The sequence below is a fragment of the Corapipo altera genome, unplaced genomic scaffold (genome assembly GCF_003945725.1).
Source record: "Corapipo altera isolate COAL_440 unplaced genomic scaffold, ASM394572v1 0, whole genome shotgun sequence".
NCBI lineage: Eukaryota > Metazoa > Chordata > Aves > Passeriformes > Pipridae > Corapipo > Corapipo altera.
In genome coordinates, this window is record NW_020884872.1 from 71,649,428 (window position 1) to 71,672,229 (window position 22,802).

Here is a 22,802-nt window from a genome sequence, read left to right on the forward strand (position 1 = left end):
TAACTTTCTTTGAAGGTTTGGCAACAGAAATATTATTCCACTTGCGTTGTTATTCAGGCAAGAAAAATAAGTTTCCAAGGCTGTTCCTTAAAATACACATGCTCATTAGAAAACATTAGTTCCTGGGAACGGACAGTGTTTCTGATAAGCTCAAGAGGGACTTAGTCCAGGTGCAGTTCGTCATGGCTGGGGCCTAATGAGCATTTCTCACATCACAGTGAGGCCTGAGGTGGGGGAGACGGGAGAGATGTGATTAAAGTCAGCTTCTCTGAACCTCTGGGCACAGGGGGAGTGGCTAGCACCGTGCGCCAGGAGGCGAGGGGAGACAAGCTACTCCTCCCGCCGAGCCCCAGCTGCTTCTAACAGGGAGGGGGGAAAGAAAGGATTTGGGACAAAACGCTTTCCCTTCGTGCTCTGCAGGGCTGGCGCTCCTTGGACGTTGCGCCAGCGCCCTTTGTTTCTCGGGGCATGGAAATACTAGCGGGACGATCAGATAAATGAATGCTAATTCTGAAACAAAATTAATTAACTCAAGTTTAAATAAACCCGAGAAAAGCCAGCTGCGAAGTGCGTTGACAGGTGTTTTACTCCCGATGTTGCCGTGGAGAGGCGGCACCTCCAGGCGTGCAGCCCGTCCCGATGCCCGGTGCCGGGAGCTCTCCGAGGTGCTGGAGCGGGTCCCGTCGGCTCCCTCCCTGGTGTCCGCCCGCGCTGGGAACACGGCGTTCCCCAGGGCAGGGGCGCTGGAGCCCTGTGTTCCGCACTCCTGTCGGAGCTTTGTTTCTCCAGGTGGCTCAACCGAAGCCAGCGCCGCTCCCTCTGCCTCCTCTGCCCTGGGGAAATGGAGATGATGACACTACCCCTCTGTAAGCTTCCTGGAGACCAGTGTCTAGGAAGCAGGTTTCCAGCCTGCAGGAATGGCTCCCAGCAAAGGAAGAAACCTCAGTTTGCAGGACATGAGTCGGACATGTTTCCAGAAAAGCAGCAGGGTAGAGAACAATGAACCTTTTATCCTAGTCCACCAAAACAGTGCAAACAAGGACAGCTGTGAGTGCTGGTCCCTAGAGTACACAAGATCATAGAACCATAGAATAATTTTGGTTGGAAAGGACCTTAAAGGCCATCTAGTTCCAATGCCCCTGCCATGGGCAGAGACACCTTTCACTAGACCAAGTTGCTCAGAGCCCCATCCAGCCTGGCCTTGAACACCTTCAGGAATGGGGCATCCACAACTAGTCTGGGCAACCTGTTCCAGTGCCTTACCACCTTCACAGCAAAGAATGTCCTTCTAATACCTAATCTAAACCTATGCTCTTTTAGTTTGAATTCATTCCCCTTGTCCAGTCACTCACTACACACTCTTGTAAGAAGTCCTTCTCCATCTTCCTTATTGGGTTCCTTCAGATCATCTGTTTTATATACATATGTGTGTGTGTGTGTGTATGTATATATATATATAAAACTCTCTGCTATACTAAATTATATTTCAGTGGGGTTTTGTCTTTTTTTTTTTTCTTCTTCTTATTCTGTGCTGTACACGACACTATTTTTTTCTGGTATCAAAATATTTTTAATAACATGTAAGTCACAGATACACTATATACTGAACTCTATTATTTCCAATCATATGGTGGCCTGGATGTAATAGCTGGTTTAAAGCATATTGTAGAATATTTACACATGCTGCAGAATATGGTTCAATCTTAACAAGTGTGTCAGTTCTCTCAAGCTTCTTTTCAGTCTTTCTGAGCACACCTACTTGGGACCAACTTTTGCTTTTCTGCATTTGTTTACAACCATACAAAGTGAGTGCCACCAAATCAGTGTGGCAGTATTATATGCCTGCCTTGGATTCCCTTTGCACTAATCTCATTGATTACAAAACCAAAGAATATTGGACTCACATTAGCCAGCAACCTAGCTGTGGGACAGGGAAGTGAATCAAAATAATGAAAATGCACCTCATGCATTTTGAGAACTATTTACATTCTGAAAATCAATCTTAAATGTTTCCTATGAAGACAGGCTGAGAGAGCAGGGACTGTTCAGCCTGGAGAAGAGAAGGGTCTGGGGAGACCTTACAGCACCTTCCAGGACCTGAATGGGCTGACCAGAGAGCTGGGGAGGGACTTTGTACCAGAACATGTAGTGAAAGGACAAGGTGTAATGGCTTTAAACTGAAAAAGGGCAGGTTTAAATCAAATATCAGGAAGAAATTGTTTACTGTGAGGTGGTGAGGCACTGGAACCCATTACCCAGAGAAAGTGTGGATACCTCATCCCTAGAAGTGTTCAAGGCCACACTGGAAGGGGCTCTGAGCAACTTGGCCTAGTGGAAGGGGTGTTGAAACTAGATGATCTTCAAGGTCGCCTTCAAGCTAAGCCATTGTATGATTCTATGATTTCTTCATTAAGCTTTTAATTTCTTCAATATTATTCTTCTTTGCTTATGAATATTTTTTTCCCTTCATTACTAGCTATTACTAATTTGACTCAGTATAAGCTGGAGGAATGTCTGAACTACGGTTGACTGTACTGTACGTCCTTTCTGTGCAAAGCATTTATAAGGGTTGTTCTACACATAGTTTTCCGATTAATTCTTTCTGTTCATACCATTATCATGGAATAAAAATTAATTGTTCTAATTTACTGTATTTTGAATGTGTCTTTATAACCATACAAACTTGGAGTATTCTGGTAAAGTAATAACACTGATGTATTTTTCCTGAACTAACTTGCAGATATGAAGAAGTTGTCATAATAAGTTCTTAGTCCTGAGTATACTAGAAAAAATACATTATTTTTCTCTATTTAGTTTCACTGTTTTTGCTAGGGTTAATATAGAAGGGGGGTGGTATTTTTACATTTTTCTGTATTTTTCAGGCAAATCACAGATCACTTCCTGCTGCAAAATTAGTATAAATTTCAGCTTTCAACATATCAATGTGTCATTATTCAAAAGTCATCTGGGAAACCTTGGCGTGACTGATGCTGATTGTCTTCCATTGGATGGAAAATTTCCACTGGAAATAAGAAGAAAGAACTGTATAGCCTTGAATGAGCTTTGATCAGCACTTTAAAAATGAAGATACCAACATTTCCCAATCTTTGATCTTTTTTCCCCCATTGCATTGACAGGTACTGGTTTACACTTCCTTCATCCTGCCACACCTTCAATGCACCCCTTCAATGTGCAAGTCATCATATTTTTTTCCATCTTCAGGTTAAATCTGTGGGTTATGGGTAACTAGGAGGAATGTATTGTTAAGCCAAGCCCCTTCTGTTCTATAAGATATAGGAGACTCTGGCTCCTTTAAGAGATTACAGATGAATCATACATGCATTGACACATGTTCACATATTAATAGTCACATCCTGTATTGGTCTGTAGAGAGTTAGACATGCAGAACTTGCATGCGCTTGCTCTCATCCTGTAGCCTAACACCACCATTGCTGGAAGGAGGCCACAGGCTTATGACTAATATAATGATATATAACATAAGGTGTAGAGGAATACAGGCCTGGTATGACAGCAGGGTCCCCTGAGAGTGGGCTCACAGGACACTGTAGAGCAGGTATAGGGTGATAAAAAAGGGGGACAGCCTTGGCACTGGAGAACTTGGGGCTATAAAGAGCTCTCCAGTAGTCAGCTAAAGCAGTGCAGACTCGAGAACTGGACAAAGACAGTTTAGGGATTACACAAAGAAGAAGTATGTAACATACATAAATGGCATCACATACAATACAATTGGATTAAAGTGGAGCTGTAGACAAATGAAGAAAGAGTAAGGTGTAAAGGGATTTTAAAACTCACATAGAATAGCCCCATATTAGTTCTTTGCTTTTCTCAGCAAAGAACTTGTTGGGAACGCATGGATGACCAGCCACAGACCCAATACCCACTGCTTGACAAAATCTGGCAGTGTCGACCCTAGAGGGGCAGTGGGAGGGTAAGCACAACACCAAAAAAAGGACAGACAGGAAGAGTGTGTCTACAAAAAAATGAACTGCATAATTATTCCTAATTTTTTTTCTTTTCTTTAAGTAGTAGTAGCATTTTTTAATTTCATTATTTTTTCTTTTCTGTATTAATTAGCTTTCACCTAATAGTTCTTTGATTAGACTGAGAATGGTGTGCTCCCTTTTTCTTTTCCTCCAGAACCAAACTCTTTGCATAACATTAATAATTGTAGCAGAGAATGCATCTTTTGGAAATTTGGGCTTAACAATCTCTCCAAGGTCCCAGACGGTATCTGGCATAGTCAGAAATAGCATAAAGATATCCTGTCTCCCAGTCTGGCACATTAACTACAGGACCATTCTTCCTGCCTTTGCTTTATTTATTACATTGAAATAATTATTATGCATACTGAGCTCTTTGAAAGTACATTGCTATAAATACTAGAAAAGTCATCACATTGTAATTTGAAAAATACCAACTCCTTTTGTTTTTGGTACATCATTCAAAACATGGATCCATTATGACAGACCCCAGGGAATAATACTACCCTGACTCATGGTCCAATAATACACAATTTAGTGCACATCAGCACTATGACAAAGACAGGCATTGCATAACACAATGACAAGGGTGAGTCCTGCACAGCAGAACAATCAGTTTGTTTTCTCAAAGCTCAGGGCTCACCTGCAGCTTGTCAGTTGTTACTAATGAATGTGAACTTCCAGAAACATAACCAACATGAGTTCACCTCTGGACTGTACACTTTAGTTTTCCTGTGGGCCCCACTCTTAAGCCTGCTGAGCAGGACCCAGGTTCTTTCTCAGGTACCAAGATTATCCTGCACACTTGGTTTCCTTAGACACTTTTGCAGTCCACCTTCTCCCCTCAGCTTCCCGTTAGACTGCAGTGTATGATTATATCAATTTGTGACTTGAGACAGACATTGCAGGCAGGCCCTCTGAGACTTTCAGTCTATGCAGGGGCAAAGATGTGATTTCTTTCTTCCATGCCATTATGCTTTACAGAAATGCCTGTTCATTAATGTTCAGGGAGTTTCCTTCCACAGGGACACATCTCAGGCTTGTGGAGGTAAGTGTGGGTTGGGTAATTAAATCTCTTCGAAGTGCTCAAGTAGTTAAGTTTACAAGTGAGTAGCCTGTGTAAATGGAAGGCAGATGATGTGCTATCTGGAGCACTCTTCGAGAACACTGAGTGTGCAGAGGTGAAAGCAAGTGCAGTACAGGTGAAGGAACGAGTGCACTTAGGTGCTATGGGCTCACAGGCTGACAGGGCTGACAGCTTACAGTTTGACAATACTTTTAGCGTCCTGTAAACACAGTTTGCCTCACAGCTAATTTCTGATTAAAAAAGTAAACAAGAAACCAGGAGTTGCCATTCTTTTTTGGTCTTTTTTCTGGAGCACTTTCTTTGACTTTGATCTGGCAGCTCAAACCCAAAGTGAACTTCACTTTATTTTTGTCTACTACCTAAGAATATATGTGAACTGATATTCTGTTATCCAGGCAATTCCTACTGGGGCAAAGACACTGACTGCAACAGAAAATAATTTGTGGAGAGGAGAAAGAGTAAGCTGATGGAGAAAATTATGTTCATGACAATAACCAGCTCCATGTCATAGACCTAAAATGAGAAAGGCATGCAGGAACGCCAGCATTCAGCATTGTCCTTACCGGACGATTTCATTCACACAAGCTCTTGCACCAGCCTTCTCCTAGAGTGATTAAATCCACAAGTAATAGTTTCTCACAGGCAAGAAATGTCTGTCTGCAGCAGTCCAGTCCCAAAGCAAACATCTTCAGGTGGGCTATGATGCACTCAGAGCCGTTAGTGTAAAATGCCAAATTTCTAGACTACTTTGTATTTATGAAGCACAAAGTGATTTGACAACCAAAATTCTATTTGCAACATTTTGTGAAGTTGTAGCTGGAAAGTATCAGTTTCCGTATTATATGTGAGAACATCAAAGTACAGCGAGATTCAGCAGTTTAGCATTATTTATGACCTTTGAAATACCACCCACGTTCCCTATTGTGTATGGTAGCCAACTCTGTATGGTAGAGTGGTTTAGACACAGATTCGGGGCCATTTTTCACAGACCTTCAAGGTACCGAGGACCATTTCTTATGCAGTAGGTCTCCCCAAAATTCAGTATATCCTCATCTCATGGGAGCTTCTGCCTCATTTAAACTATGCTACCTTGAAGCTCACTTGGTAGAGAAGGTAACCCATTAAGACGTGGCAATCACTGCTAGCTATGCCTGGTTAAGACCGACGAATGTAAAGATTGAGAGGCAACTTTTTAGTTATTTTTTTCCCTATTCACTTACATTTCCTCTTTGCCTGTCCTTGGCAGGTAAATTCTCATGGTTGCAAATGTTTTGCACAGAAAGCTGATGCGCTGTAAGAGTTAAGTGCTGTATTGATTAATATTTCCTCTATTTCTTTTTTTATCTTTGATTTACCAGACATTTTGAGTAGGAACGATATCTTTTGTAATGAGGCTGGCAGCATGCCACAGTGATGAAAGATGCCCTTGTAACTGGAACAAAGAATCCCGGCTAAGGATCCTGATCCCAGCGGGGGCTTCGCTGGGATTCTTTATGCTCCTAAAATGTCTAGTAAAATCCTAGTTCCAGACACACACCTCAAAAGAACCCACAAAACCCAGGTCCTGACTTTATCGTGCCGTCCGCAATGGCTCACACTAGGCGCACGGAGGCTCCCCGGGAGGGCACCCCCAGCCCGGCGGGGAGCGGGGCCCGGCCCGGGCTCAGCGCCTCTCCCGCCCCCGCAGCCCGGGCGCGGCGGTGCCGGCGGCCGCAGCGCGGCGTCTGCGTGCGGGGGGGCCCATGGCCAGCCCGCCCCGGCCGGCCACACCATGCCGAACAGGGCCGGCCTGGACACCGCGCTGAAGATGTCCCTGCGGCGGAAGTCCTCCAAGATCCACTCCTCGGCCGGTGAGGAAAGAGCGAGGCGAGGCGGGCGGGAGCGGCGCGGGGAGGAGGCGCCGCGGCGGAGGAAGGAAGGCGCGCCGAGGGAAGGAAGGCAGCCGGCGCCTCCATGGCGCGGCCGCCCGGCCCCGCCGCCGCCCCCTCGCCGGGGCCTTTGGGAATCCCGCAGTGCCGCCTCCGCCCTCGGGGTCTCCGGTCGGGACGGAGGTGCTCGCAGGCCGGCGCTGCCCGCCCGCCGCCCCCGCCACAAGGGCACCGCGCACCCCGCCCCCGCCTCCAGGCTCCGGCCCGGCACTGCACCCCGCGGGGCCACCCTAGACACTGCACCACCTTCCGTCGGCCCGTCCGTCCATCCCTCCATCCATCCGTCCATCCATCCATCCATCCATCCATCCATCCATCCATCCCATCGGGACCCCCTAGGGCCCTCCCGGCATCCACACTCCACGCGGAAACAGTCTGGAGGGGGCAACATGCCCCCCTTCTTTCTCTTGGTTCTGATGGGTTTTGGCAGGGAAATTTTCTGGGTGGGCATCTGCTCAGAGGGCAGTATGGCTGATGGAGGGGAGGCAGGGGTGCCCCACACCCCACCAGGCTGGTCAGGGACCTCTGTCCTGTGTTCTGGAGTGGGAAGAGCATCAGGCACTGCAGTGAGCCTGCAGAGAGGTAAATGATAAGATTTCTTAAGAGGTTCATGTAGGAAAATGTTTTTCAACTAGCTTATAAGAAAATACACATAAATGGAATACTTTGAAGGTAGAATTATGGTCCCAAAGGACTTTGACTCACTTCTGTAGGACTAAGGTGCATTCAGAATTTAGTTGTGGTATGTTGTACTTAGGGATAGATGAAGCATTGGTGACATTGTCAGTGACTTACAGACACCACTTCCTGTGCAAAATATTTAGGTGCTTAGTACAATCTCTGCGGCGAGTAAGGGTGCAGTATAATGCTGCTTTAGCACTTTTTGTTTCAATAAGGAATGTGCTTTTGAAGCACATTTCCTGATTAGCTCTGCTTTGGGTGAAATCTCAGAGCACCTTGGAGAGCATTTGCTGGATGGCTTTTGGATGGCGCTGTACTTGAAGATGTCCTCCAGCCACTTGTGGCTGTTCAGCTCATGGAACCAGGCTAGTGCTAACTTGAAGGAGAAACCACCTTTGTTTTGGCTCCTCTGCACAGCCTGGTCACTCCAGTAATATTTCCCTGTTTGGCCTCACTCCTTGGTAATAAGGACAGAACTTCAAGGACTTCTGCATAGCTGCTGAAGTAAGTGGGATGCTAAGCAAAGAGGTGTGTAATGACAGCTCATAGGAAATGGTAAGGTTTCAGAGTAGGATTTAGCACATTACCAGCTTTACTTATCTTCAGCCTAAGCCATTCAGATGAAACAGTTGCAGTTAAGCAGATTCCATTTCCCAGTGTTTGGGGTTGTGTCCACTTCTGCAGTCCAATCTGAAACCCTATCCTCTTACAGGGAGGCTCCTTTTCCAGAGCTGGAGTTTGGCAGATCTGTTTGTGACCTAAAATTTGGAATCCAAACTGAGGTTCCCTTCAGATATTGGATGCTTGGCACTTGGAGAGTGTTCAGCTTGAATGTGGGATACATAAGGAATTTAAGGTTTAACTTCTGTAAATCACAGACTCACAGAATGGATCAGGTTGGAAGGGACCATAGTTGGTCATCTGGTCCAACCTCCCTGCTCAAGCAGGGCCATCCTAGAGCACATGGCACAGGATTGTGTCCAGATGGTTCCTAAATATCTTCAGTGAGGGAGACTCCACAATCTCTCTGGGCAATTTGTTCCAGAGCTTGGTCACCTGCAATCCACCATTGTACTTGTGGGTCTAGGTGGTTAAATTGTGCCTCAGTTATGCTCTGGGTGCTTGAGGCACCCAGATCTTCTAGCTGGGACTTATCTGTACACAGCTTTCGACTTTTACATGTTCTCTTCATTTCACATAAGTACAATCCAAATTAGATCATACTTTGAAGAAAGATGGGGTTGCTGTTTAGCATTATGATCACTGCTTCCTAGCTATTGAACAATATATTTCCTATCTAGAGTATTTTTAAGGATGACAAGAGTAATATTTAGTGTAGGTATATATAACGTCTAAAAACTTACTACATAGAATTATTAAAGGATATGATTGTAGTTGGTTTAGGACACTGAGCAAACTGATGGCTTAGAACAACAGAGCCAGTCTCTCTGCCACCCAGAGAGAAAGTCCTGCCTTCCCCATTCCTGTGTATTCCCATTGCCTTGCTTGTGTCAACATTAGACATCAGATGGTTACATGGTCACCTGGATCAGTGCTGATGTGGCTCACTATCAGCCTGTATAGTCTGAATGCCAGCAGGGAACAGAAAGGCAGGAAGTCTGTTTGCTACAGCATGCTGTGGCTTGGTGTGCAGACCTGCTGTATGTGTGGGCTAAACAGGTTCAAGTGAGGGGCTTTGGGCTGTGTGAACCCAACTGTGAAAGCATACATTTGGAGACTGAGCCACTGAAAAGCAGTACAGATGTGGTTGTGTGGTGGCATTGCAAAGACCCTTCTGAGCTGAATGGTGTGGAGGGGGAACTGGTAACCCTATCTCTATCCACCAGGATTTTCTTAGCACCTATGTATCAGAATGTTCTACCTTCTTTCCTTTTTAGAACAGAAGATCTTCCCTGCTTTAAAGACTAGTAGTTTGTTTGCTAGTGCTGTTTACTTTTGAGGGAGTTTTGGTAATCTTAAAGTATTAGGTTTTAGTTTGGGTCACTGAGATTTATTTTCATACTATGTAAAGTATTTTAGTAGCTTATAGACATTCTTCTTTAGTCAAGAAGAACACTGCCTCTGTGTCTAATGATATCTTTTCGTCTCAGATTTTCTACACTCATACGGTATAAAATGTAATTGGTATATCTGGTAAAGTTTTAAACTTAACACTGGTATGAAGCACTTTCAGAAAAGGATGTGAAAAGGAGAATTTAGAGATGGAAAGTCACCTCCTGCCACTCAAAAGATCAGTCCTGTTCATTTTTATGCATTTGCTCATTAATCGATTTTTTTTTCTTTGTACAGGTAAACCTTTTTATTGCTGTAATGTTGTACCAGCTGAGCTAAATTGATTAGATTTAAATTATTCTCAAAGAAGTCTCCAACTCCTTACTGTTTGAACCACAGACATCAAAGACTAACTTTTTCTTCTCCTTCCTGCCTCCTTAAAATCACTAAAAATAAGCAACTGTCAATAAGACATTGGATGAATATACAATGGCATTTTTATTTTAGGGAAAAAAATCGAATTCCAAGTTTATAATGGATTAAAGGTACAAATGATCTTGATGTTATTTACTGTGGTCTTTTTCAACTGCTCAGTGATACACATCAGCAAGAAGAAATATTTTCAGTGTAGAGGCAACAACAGAATCTTCTCTCAGTTTATGAGGATCTGAAATATAAACATCATTACATGATATGAGACAATGCTCCTTTTGTACATTCGCCATCTACATTTCCTGTGAAATACTTGCTTATGGTTTATGCTGTCATTTTGGTCTTAAGAACAGTGACTATCTCTTAGAATCACTTCTTTCTAAAGAATCCATCTCTTTCTTTTGTTGGAAGAATGTCTATAAAAGAACTTCTTTGGGCTATTTTTGTGCTGTGATATCATTACCATGGTTGCTACTGTTGGGAAGTGTCATACAGAGCAGTTATAACATCACACAGGCCATGTATTTTGCTCAAAGCTTCTATCTTTGAGAAAAAATGGTTAAGCATTGGAACAGGCTCCTCAGAGAAGTGGTTGGGTCACCATCCGTGGAAGTGTTCAAAAACCAACTAGATATGGCACTTTGTGATATGGTTTAGTGGGCATGGTGGTATTCGGTCAAAGGTTGGACTTGATGATCTTAGAGGTGTTTTCCAACCTTAATGATTCTATGATTATTTGATTCTATCTGTAGCCATTTACAGCCACTACAGGTTAGACATAATTCGTATAGATATATGTAAAATGCACAGGAGCTATAGGTGAAATGGTTAATCAGCTTTGCATTAATTACGTACGGCTGTTGATGCTTCAAATAAGGTGCAATTTGGTATTGTGGAGGACAGGTTCAGATGGTGTAAGAAACACAGTGAATGCTAGAAGTTTTCACCTTGAAGCTCATTCAAGTCATGTCTACTCATGGGTTATCTACATCCTATTTTGCAGGAGGATCAGCAGTTGTTCTGACTGCATTTTTAAACAAGCATACACTATGGAGGGGGTCAGCAAAGTGCTGAGCTAAAAAATTCCTAAAATACTAACATTTAAATTTTTTAACTAAGAACAAAAGCCCTATTCTGTGTGAGAAATGTACCTGGCAGGAGTAGTGACAGTAGACCTGTAAACAGAGGGGTGTACTTCCTCGGCAAATGCTTTAACTGCCCATGAACATTATCAAGAGTTATTGAAACATTTAGCAAGACAATTGCAACCATAGCATTGGCACACAGAAATTCTACCCTGAGAATGTGATGAGAAACTTTTCCAGCTGAAGACTAAACTTCTACTTGCTTCATGTCAGAAATTACTACTAAATAGACTACTTTAGTACATGTTTGTTTATGCACACTTGAACTGCGTGGTGGTAATTTTTTGTAAGTGTGACGGAGCTCCTGTTTCTTTTCATCCATGTTTAACTGGCATGTAACATAGTATAATGTGCAGTTCACTCAATCACATCAAAGGCCCAGTCCTATTTACATAAACACCAGTGACAATTATGCCTTTTGACAAAGAGCTCACAATAAACCCCATGTTTTACGTTACTACGTTTCTATAGTAGCACAAAGGGGAGTCTTCTCAATCAGTGTGAGATCTTGCTCAGCTGTAAAGCGAGGTGGTGACAGTGACAGGGCTAACTGGAGGCCAGCTTGAAGTTCTGCTGTCTTGGGTAATTCACTTAAAGCTTGTTGGCTGTGATGAGAGTCAGTTTGCATTAGGATAGGAGGGAATTTAAAATACTTCTGCTTACGACACTGAATTAGAAAAAGATGATGTGTGCACAGTTACTGTGGAGCAACTTCATAAATAAACAAGGTCCTAAGTAGTGTGGCAAAAGAAACATTTTTTTTGCCTTATTGTGATGGGGGAGGTGAAATCATGAATAAATCCATTAAAGATCAAACCACTCAGATGATGAGGAATACAGTTATTCAGGAGTTGGTTGGGAAGATAAGAGATTTAACTAAGATTAAATTAAATGAATGTATTTAATAAAAATAAAAAATTCCACACCACCATATAGTCAATATATGAACTCTCTTATGTTATGCTATTTGACTATTCATAAATCCATTGCAGACAGACATATGTACTCTCTATATGTACTGTCTATATATAGGAACTATTTTATTGCTTCTCTGCTCCACTCTCTCTCCACAGGACTTTTGTTTGAGATTTTAGTTCCCTAGCAGTATCTGCTTTTCGTGTACCTCCCTGTGCCGAGTAAGTCACTGTTTTCATTTTCTGGGTAGACCTAAAAGCACTGCCCTGCTAGTGTGATTTGGCAGGAATGCTGTTGTAATTCCATGTAGGATGAAAATATCTAACAGTAAAATGATTGCAAGGAAAACTGCTTGTCTGTTCAGGGTCGTAGAATATCGTCAAGATGATAAAATTGCTGGGTATGCTTCCTGAATGAAACTTACTGGGTATAGAAAGAATTGTCGTTTGGTATATTGCGTTTTCATTGCCACAAGGTTTGGATACAATCTTGATCTCTGCCAACTCTGTTGGTGTATTTTTACGTGGAAATCTATGGCTTCAGAAATGATGTTACTCTCAAGCATTCCTTTTTTTTTTTTTTTTTTAAATAATTAACCCTTCTTCCGTCCTCAAGAAGTTCCAAGCTGATAGCTCCCACTGACTCTACATGGCATTTTGGATGATCATCTGAAAATTGATGTCAGCATCTCGAACTGATCACTCCTTAATTAGTTAGTAATGCACAAGGCATTTTTATTGTAGTGAAGCCCTGCTATAAACAACCATGTCATCCATTTCTGCTCTTCTGGAAGGTTATCAAGTGATACTCTGTAGACTTGCTACAGGGTGGTACTCTGAGCTGGTTCATTTCCCTTTGACCATTCTTCTTTGAGCTGTCAAGTATACCCTTTAAATAATCCTTGAGTCTCAGAGAGCCGATTTGCTACTTGTGAAGCAATATTCTAAGCACCCATGTTAGCTTTAGTACTATGACGGATAAGTGTTTCCTATTTATTTTCTTGTACCATGTTGCATTGTGGCACATTTTAATTAGTCTGTAATAGCACAAATATCAGAATATCTGTTACAGACAGTGTCTGTAGAGCCTAATTGCCAACATGTTCTTTTAAGGGATAGTTAATCACAAAGTCAGTCTTGTACATATAGCTGGAAGAGAACATTCAATGCAATGCTTATACAAAGGATATATGAAACAAATACCCCAGACTTTTCTGTGCCTTTAAGTACTCTAAGCAAATGTCACCTTAACTTAATAGATGCAGTTTATTTGTAAATGGGAGACAAAAGATACTAAAAGAATATGTGCAAAGTCAACCTCAGCCATCATAACTCTGAAACAGATACAGAGGCTACATCTGCACTTGTCATATCAGTTACACATCTGGGAATCAGGATTTAACTTGGAAACTTTAATCTGAAATCCAGTTGACATTTACTCAACATTTCTGCATCACTGGAAAGGCTCACCATAGTTACTACTTCAGTGGTCCCATGGCTGCTGAACTGAAATACACTGACATCCATCCTGGTGCCTTGTTTTCAAGAGGGACAGAAAGACAGGGGAATTAAAGTATGCAGGGATCCCTAGACTGGTGAGGGGACTACTCCTACTTTACAGATTAACAGTCAGATCTTTTTCCTAGAGTTTCACTAATACAAGTGTACATCTGGAAGCCAACTTTGTGCCATTTATCTGCTTGGTCATAGGAGGTAAAAGGAGCTTTCATGAGAGCTTAGCAGACAGAAGGGAGGAGAGAGTGCTAGCCTTTTCCCTCCAAACCCTTCCCTCAGCCAAACTAATCCTAATCCTGGACTACCTGGAGATTGAGGACTATTCACTCTTCACTCCTTAACTAAAATCTTGACCTTTGCTGAAGTTTTCTCACAATCTTCAGTAAGCAAAAAGGTTTATACCCTCTGGTTTTGATCGAAGTGATCTTATCTACAAATATGAAATTTTCTTATCTGGTCTTTAAAAAGTTTTTAAACCCTACAGGTCTTCATTAGGGTAAAAAAAGGGAGTGATCAGTCTTCAAAAAGAGAGAGGAGTGGCTGAAAAGATCCAAAATATTTGCCTATAGAAACAGGCCTTGCTAAATATTGGTCCCCATCTTTCTTGTAGGCACCCTTCAAATACTGAAAGGCTGGAATAACATGTCCCCAGGCTGAACCTTCTCCAGGCTGAACAATCCCAATTCTCTCAGCCTTTCCTCATAGGAGAGGTGTGCTCCATCTCTCTGATCATCTTGGTGGCCCTCCTCTGGACTTGCTATAGCAAGTCAATGTCCTTCCTGTACTGGGGACCCCACAGCTGGATGCAGCACTCAAGCTGGGGTCTCACCAGAGCAGAGCAGAAGGGCAGAATCACCTCCCTCAATCTGCTGTCCACACTGCTTTTGATGCAGCCCAGGACACAATTGTCTTTCTGGGCTGTGAGTGCACCTTGCTGGGTCCAGCTTCTCATCCTCCAGCACTCCCAAGTCCTTCTCCTTAGGGCTGTTCTCAGTTTGTTCATCCCCCAGCCTGTATTGGTACCAGGCATTGCCCTGACCCAGCTGCAGCACCTTGGGCTTGGCTTTGTTGAACGTCATGAGGTTCCCATGGGCCCACTTCTCAAGCTTTTCCATGTCCCTCTGGATGACATCCCGTCCTTCAGGCATGTCAACCACACTACAAAGCTTGAGAGAGATATAAATTCTGAGGGTGTTCTGCTTCCTGGACTATATTTTCTGACATCCTGAATTCCAGGTTTCTTCTTTTCGATTCTGGAACATGGACAGCCTTTGGATACAGCTGGCAACCAAACCACAAGGGAGTTCTATGCATTACCTCCTCAAGAGGTAGGATGGCACATGTCTTCTAGCATTGCTAATACCAGTTTATCAAGAGCTTCCTACTGTGAGATGTATGCTGTCACTAAAATTGCCCAACAATATAGATGTAGCTTTCCCTAGTGCATTCCAGGTAGCCCTTCTATCATGGGTTTCTGTTAGTTGGGACTGTGAACACAGCATTTTCCATACACCCTATTGCCCCATTACCATTCCCTCTTTTCTGACAGAGTGTCTCATAGGAGGTGTGCAAAATCCAAGATCCTAGAGTAGACCAAAGAAGGTCTCTTTAGTTGTAGGATCTCCACTGAAAACAGCTGATGAGGAAGTCTTACTTTGTCTCACAGACACACCTGCCATTTAAATTGTTGTCCATTTCCATCACTGACTCCATACTCTATGCTATCTCCCTTAAATGTGCTTAGCCATGTTGGCTATGGTAGGAGTTCAAGTCAGATGGAAAGGACTGTGTCTGGCATGGCATGGGAGAGAGAGCAGTAAGTGTTCCCAACCTGGACTGCAGAGAGACCTTAACAGTCCTAAACTTTTACCATCAAGAAAGACTGGGCTCTGAATAAGAAGATTCTGCAGTCCTCAACAGTGGATGGTTTTGTTGAAGTTTTGGCCAGCTAGCTGATTACCTAAACCATTTTATTTGAGGGCTTTCTGCCAAAGCCCAAAAGAGAGAAAAATGGGAATAAAATAGCTGCAATAATAAATCTCATACGATTTTGTTGAGACAGTGCAATTTTGTGTCATTGCTAAATAGCATAGGATTTAAATAATTTAGTACTCCTTTTGGTCCTTTTTGCTTCATTAGGCAGCCAAAGTCCCAGAGTGTGTGTACTTGCCATTCCTGCTAGGATTGCTGTTGTTTACAGAGACATTAAACTCTTTTATCAGTGTCATCTTCTATGTAGACAAATCCCAACAACCAAAGGCAAGAGTTAATCTTATACCTTCTTCCTGCCAAAAATTCTCCCCCCTTTTTTTTTAATTAAAGTCCCTTGTAAGATACCCAGCACTTCACACACAAACATCTTGCTGAATTTCTGCATCACTGTTACAGGCTGCAAATCAAATCAGAACAGTTTTGCCCACTGATGAGATGGTAGGATTTATATTTCTATGTCCCAGTTCACGTCTAGTCAGGGCAGATGGTACTATTGGAGCATATACTGTCATTAATTTGGGACTCAGCAACTGTAAACAACCATATATTTTATTTCCATCAGAATTAGTACACAAACTAGCATTCAGTAATAAAATAGCAGTATCCTAAGGAGAAGCCACAAAATTTACTGAGGTAGAGAAGGACAACAGTGATGTGGTCGCTTCTGTCTTTGTGGGGAGCTAAAGCTGTCTCACTTCAGGTCCAAGTATTTTGTAGTCAGTGTCTCCAGAGAAAGGGAATAACTTTAGTTATCTACTTCATAGGGCATATGAAGATTACAGGCAGCTACGCAGTATTTATATGGTGCCAGAAAGCAGAAGGAGGTATACAAATATATTTCTTTAGTCAAGTAAGTTTACAGCCATTAAGAGTTACATTTTTTTCATAGTTGCCATCTGGCTTTGGTGGTGTCAGACCTCATGAAACTAAGTCCACATGGATATTCTGGGAAAAACCAAACAGAACATGACCTCTTATTTAATCCTGTATTTCTTATAAAGGTTTATTGTTACAAGGGAATTTTATAAGACATATTTCTGTAGGTTTTTGGCATCATTTTTTATTGTTTAAATGGTTTATCAACAGTGATTCTACACTAATATAAATAATTCTAATAAGGAAATTGATATATTATTTTTATAGACTAAAATTTAAGAAGAGTGATTAACAACCTGAAGAAGGGGGAAGGGAAGTCCTACATTAAGAAGATTGGCAGTGCTTCAACTGGAAGACTATGCTGTGACTGAGGCTATAGCCAAAAATAGAATTGGATTAACAGAAGAAAAGCAAGTAGCTAAAACTAAGGTCAAAGCAGAAATAGATGCTTTAGAATTATCTCATACACCGAAAGATAGGAAGAAATATTTGAGGAGTTTTCCTATTATATGCACCTGTAAAAAGGAAAATCAGTTTACAATAAGAGGAACTGTGAAAGATCACTCAAATAGTAAGTCAATTAAGAAGAACTAAGCTTTAAAATGTGAGGAAAAATTACAATAACTTTTTCTGGTTGTTTATACAGGATTTAAGATTCATACTATCAAAAATAAATTTAAAAATAAGCTGTAAAAGATAGTTGTAGTAATACCAGCACTGAAAAAAGAAAACAGTAAAAACAAGTTGTCTAAAAACTCTCATTCAGGTGGGGTAACGTAGTGACCAGTCAAACTGAATAGGTTGTGCTGAACTTCTCACCAGGAAGCAGTCTTAACTAGACAATAACGAGTTCTACCTGATGGTAATTATTACAGCTCTGTTTACACTAATGAGCCCCAGATCCATAATTTGTGGGTGAGACAAGATAATGCACTGATAAGAAGACTTTAAAAGAGGAGAAAGGTAGTAGAAGGTCATGTCTATAGAGATTTTGGTAGGATAAGTTATAACCTATAAGAGACTTGTCCTTTCCTTGTAGCTTTGAATTCCAGTCAGGTGAGTTTTTTTGAAAGGAGGGAAGGTTGGACTTATTAAAAAAATTTATTTTTAATGCCTTCAACTCTAATGCTTTGAGGTCGATAGTGACTATCCTTATGTCTTCTTCAATTTTCTATGTGGAAAAGCTGAAAGTCTGTTTTCCTGAGAGGTAGGTTTATATATCAGTAATGTAAGGGTCTAACAGCAAGCAAAGCCCATGTCTGCTTTTTATTATAATGGTTTTGTTCTTTTATCTGTGATTAGATATTGCTTGGTAAAAGTGTACCTAAAACTTAAATTTGGATAGCAGACAATTATACATCTATATCAGAATAATTCCTTCCTCTAATCATGTGTTCCTGTTATCATATGCACTTAAACTGTGTGCTGTGAGCACCTACAGTGGTGGCTCTCAACAGCTGCATGGTAGGAGTTATATCCTTAATGTGTGATACTTCAAATTTATTAGGGTGTGAGGCTTATCAGTGATGAGGAACTGTTGTTTTAACAATGAGCTCAGTATTAAGATAGTGACTGAGTGGAAGGGATTTCTCTCCATTGATAAGTTCTACTATTCACAGCAAAATAGAACAGCTGTGGGGGAATACTGTGGTAGTAATATTTCTAACAACCTCTAAACATGGTATAACAAACTAATGCTTACCAGTTGGGGGCTTCTGCTCATATATGACTAAATATCTTCTGTAATAGTCTGTGAAGAGAAATGAGGCTTTTAGGTTTTCATAAAAAATAGCTGTATGAAACTTGTCCCCAGCAGTTATTTCAGAGAACTGAGTGTTTGCTTTGATGTTTTATTTAAAAAAAAAAAAAGGTGAAACATACTGGGGATGGGAATGACTACTTCCCTTTCACAAGGTGTCTCCACTTTCATGAAGACACTTGACCAACCTGTATATAATCCAGGAATGGCTATAGGTTAGGATTATCTGAAACTCTCCTGAAGAGTTTAGCACCAGTTTTGTGTCTTCAGCCATTCCTTCCCCTGAATATAAGAGAGAGAAGAGCAACTGACATCTAGCTGATAAGACTTTCTTAGGAATGAGACACCAGTGCTTGCTGTACCTGGATGGATGCACTGTCATTGGAAATTGAGTCAGCCAGTTGTTGATATTCAGCTTTCAGCAGTGGTTGGTTGGTTTCGTTTTTTTTTTTTCTTCCTTTCCTCCCTAGAGCTACTTTTTAATGAAAAACTCCTCCAGTACTAGCATATGAGTCATAAGTATAATTTCCTCTAAATTCACAGCAGCCTATGCAATACTAGATAATTAAATATTGAAAAGGTCTGTGATTCTTGTCTTTGCTCATTCTAGAAGCAATTGCAGTAAAACTCTGCCTATTACAGGCAGGTACTGGAGTGTCTCAAAAGTGACAGATGGATACAGTACAAATGTACTTAAACCTCAGAAATGATGCAATAGGTCAAGATGAATACTAATCTGATGGAAAACAATCATTTAATGTTTCAGCAATGACAAGCCCTGCATGAACCCTAGCAGGAGACCTATATGGTCACAGCCCCAGCTGGTCCAGTCAGCATAACTCTGCCTAAATCAAATTCATTGTCATCAGTCTGCAGCAGTTCAGGGGCTGATGTATAGGCTTCCCAGAAAAATCTGTAGAAACACCATAATATATCTCTTAGAGGTCAAGCCACTAAGACTGTTACCTCTCTTTTGGTGAGGGGGGTGGAGGGAAGAGGAAAGAATATTTTTAAAACTCATACAGTACAGATGCTCCTGACAAGATAGCTGTTCCAGGAAGAACAACCAGCATAAGAAGGCTTATTATGTTGGGATTTCTTAAATAAAAATGCTTTATTGGGGAAAATGTCTCCAGCTATGCTATAGTTCAGGACTTCAGCATAACAGTAGCAGGTGGCTGCAGCATTGGAATAACTGGCAATTATATTTTTGATATAATATGCTTCAAAGGGAAAATGAAGAATTCACAGGAATTTCTAGCTCAATAAGCTTTACTCTCATCCTTGATCTGGTCTTCTGACTGAGGCTGCAGAGCAGAGATAAGACTGGCTGATACTGCAAACCTGTAAGCTTCTCTTATCTGTGACTAGTGCTCTCTTCCTTCAGGGAACAGGCAGAGGAGTGTGATGGCAGCTTTTCTCTTGTCCTTGGTTAAACATAGAACTGCTGTTGAGTTTTCTCTTTTGGAAGTCTGTTTATGCATCCATTAAACTGAAAATAAACTGGTCCTACACCAAAGATATTCATTAGGTTCACAAGTCTGTTTTGAGCTTTGTGCAGATGAATGTCTTTGTTAAGCTGTCCTAATCATAACTGTTCTGTGTTCTGGTTTTGGTAGTCCTTGGTGGTACAGATCAGTTGTAATCACTATGAGAGGTTCTGCACTAAATTCTACACCTGGTGCTCAAGGCTCAGAGTACAGGAGCTATTCTTTTGGGTCCAAATGTAAGAAACCTGAAGAAACCCATTCCTCCACTCCCTTGCTGTAACTCTTCTCTTGGGGAGGTGGTGGTTTCAGTCTAGCATTCCAAGTCCTCTGGAAACTGCCATGTGGTGAGGAGGGCTGCTAATTCTTGCAACAGCATATTTACTCTTGTTTGAAGGTGCCTTAAAAGGAAGAAAATGTCTGTTAGAGACAGAAAATGCATCTTAGGAATGTGCTACCTCTCTGCATATGTCCTGTGTTGTGATCATGATATAGGACTGTGGAATCCCTCTGCCATGTATCTGTTATTCCTAGAGCTCTGAAAATAGTTAGCATGAGGTTTATTGTCTTCCTGCTGACAACAGAGTCAACTCTGTTGTCCACTCTGCACTGGAGATGGTATTTCTTGTTTCTCTCGCTGAAGGAGTGTGATGGGTCTGCGTGGGTTTTGCTCATAGCTCTGGGTGTCAGTGCAGTCTTCTACATGGATGTGAAGTGTGCCCTTCACCATGTGGGATTGCTGAACAGTTCTTGTTCTGAAGGTGGAGGACTAAAATAGTCTGTCTGATTAACAAGACAGTATTAACTTTCTTCTTGCATTATGTCAGACTTCAGTGTAATTAGTAGGTATTACATTAGAAAAAACACCAAGAGTTAAATAAGAACATGATAGACTAATTTTATTAGTTACTGCACTAGGCAGTTACAAAAGATACTGTTTTGTGCAAGGCACTTGGATGCTGCTTGACACAGCTGAAAGTATACTGCAATTAGAGAGAATGAATTGGTTGCCAATTTCCTCTCTTGAATGCTTCCATTAACAGTCCCACTAACAGTTGTAGTGAACCTTTAATGAATACAATAAGCCACATAATCCACATAAGCCTGCGTGGCTTGGTACATGGTATGTTCTGTAATGGTACCATACAGTCACGTTTTCTATCTGATTTGCTAAGTACTTTATCAACAGTGTGGTATGACTTCTATTAAAAAAAAAAGTTGCCTCAGTGAGAATAAATTATAACTTCATTTTCTCTTCATCATTTTTTTCATATGTACTTGGTTCTTTGCTAAGCATATTTGGAGAAAACCAGAAGTAACAGAGTAGTAAGGATATAGTTGATTATGTGCTGTTCTTAGTTTAACATTCAATCCTTAGAACTTGTAGTATGATGCTGGATTACCCTTTTGGGTAGGCTCAGTTTGGTGGCTTGTGCAAGCAGTGGAAGTGCTCGGTGATGCAGACAGTATCTGCTTCGTGCCAATTCAAAGGCATGTCTGAGTATCTAAGGCAGTAGTTGGATGCTTATGCCTGTACCAAATAGTAGGACCTTCATCTAACAGAGCCAGGATGAGGTAAATTTAGGCCTTGCTTGTGCAGTAGCCTAGTCATTCCTTCCTCCAAGTGATCCTTCCCCGTTGTCTTCTGCATTACATGTAACATTGCGATAAAGTAGAGAGAAGTGGTTTGAAGAAATGCTGGGAGGAAAGACTGGCTATATCCATCAGTCAGTCCTTGATGATCAGACTTAGTAGTCTTTCTTCCCTCTTGCAGAGGAAGGGATATATGGATTTGAAACCCTGGGATTCAAGGGAGTTTGTTTTAACCTTAATTTCCTACTCTGTAGTCAGATGTCTCCTTGTAAAGACAATATCAGCTGTCTTGTGTGGCATATAGGTGTGCTTAGGGTATGCCCATGTGGTCATATACTTAAATATATTCCTGAAGGCTGGTGTTCTGCTAACATCCTCTAGAATATGGACTCATGGGTTCGGGGATGTTATGTTTCTGGTTTGGACAAATGTGGATGTAAAAGGTGAGAGAGACATCTGGGGAATTTGGTAAAGCTGAGTTGAGAGTTGCCCTCAAAGGTTCTGATGGGGAGCCCCACTGTTTCAAAGTTGGCTCCACATGCAGGACCATTCTCTTACAATGCCATAGGACAGGTCAGCAGCACTAGTGAGGAAGTGGGGTTCGGTAAGACATGGCTGGCTTGCTACTGGTTGAACCCTTTCCAGTGGCAGAAGTTGGCAGTGGTGAGATGAAGACATGGTGTTGGATTTGCTGTGCTTTTGCAGTGGGATCCATCACAAAATGTAGAGGGACTATCACTGGATTGGTTGGCAATAGAGCTGTCTTCTGCCATGTTTTGTCCTTAATTGTTAAAATTTGCCCCAATATTGTTATCAACTCATATCTGATCAGGGAAAAAATTTCATCCTGGTGTCTGTATAACAGATGAGATGCACTGAAGAAACAGTGCTTTACTAATGTGTGCTTTCTTTCTACTGAACTCTTCCACAATACCTGTACATATGCGTACAGACATGAGAACAAACATGACCTCCTGAATAAATTGTTTTCCCAGTGCTCTTACAATTTAATAAAGCAGTGGGCTTTTTTTACTGCTAATCTGACCCCTGTAGGCTGAAGGCAGGTTAGCAACTCTACTGATTGTGCCTGTTGCTTTTAGCTACAAGACCCTCACCTACACCATTAAGGGTAGGAGCAATTGTGTCCATATATCTCATAGCTGCTGCACAGTGCTGCCTAGTGAACAAATGTCTGGTCTAAACTGGCTTTGACAAATCCAATGAATTATCTGCAGCCTAGATCATTAACCAAGTCTGAACAGTGACTACTGTGCTATTAGTGTAGTGGTGTATTTTGCATGCTGCCTTTTCTCTTCCTCTCCTGCCACCTCTTGATCAGCACTGAAGTTATGAGGGTACCTGCTAATGCCCTGGATGTC

At 41.7% G+C, this 22,802-nt stretch overlaps 1 protein-coding gene across 3 annotated transcripts in view; it reads left to right on the top strand.

Annotated features, from left to right (window-relative positions):
* The first annotated feature begins 6,829 nt into the window (after positions 1–6,829).
* ATP8A2 (ATPase phospholipid transporting 8A2) overlaps positions 6,830–22,802 on the top strand; it is a 318,328-nt gene continuing 302,355 nt past the window's right edge. For 2 of the 3 annotated variants that reach the window (XM_027652079.1, XM_027652098.1), the window contains exon 1: positions 6,832–6,938. In XM_027652079.1, coding sequence (XP_027507880.1) covers positions 6,860–6,938 — 79 coding nt within the window. In that variant the 5' untranslated portion in view covers positions 6,832–6,859. Of the gene's footprint in view, positions 6,939–22,802 lie in introns of all 3 variants that reach the window. The other variant, XM_027652089.1, reaches the window with a different exon arrangement.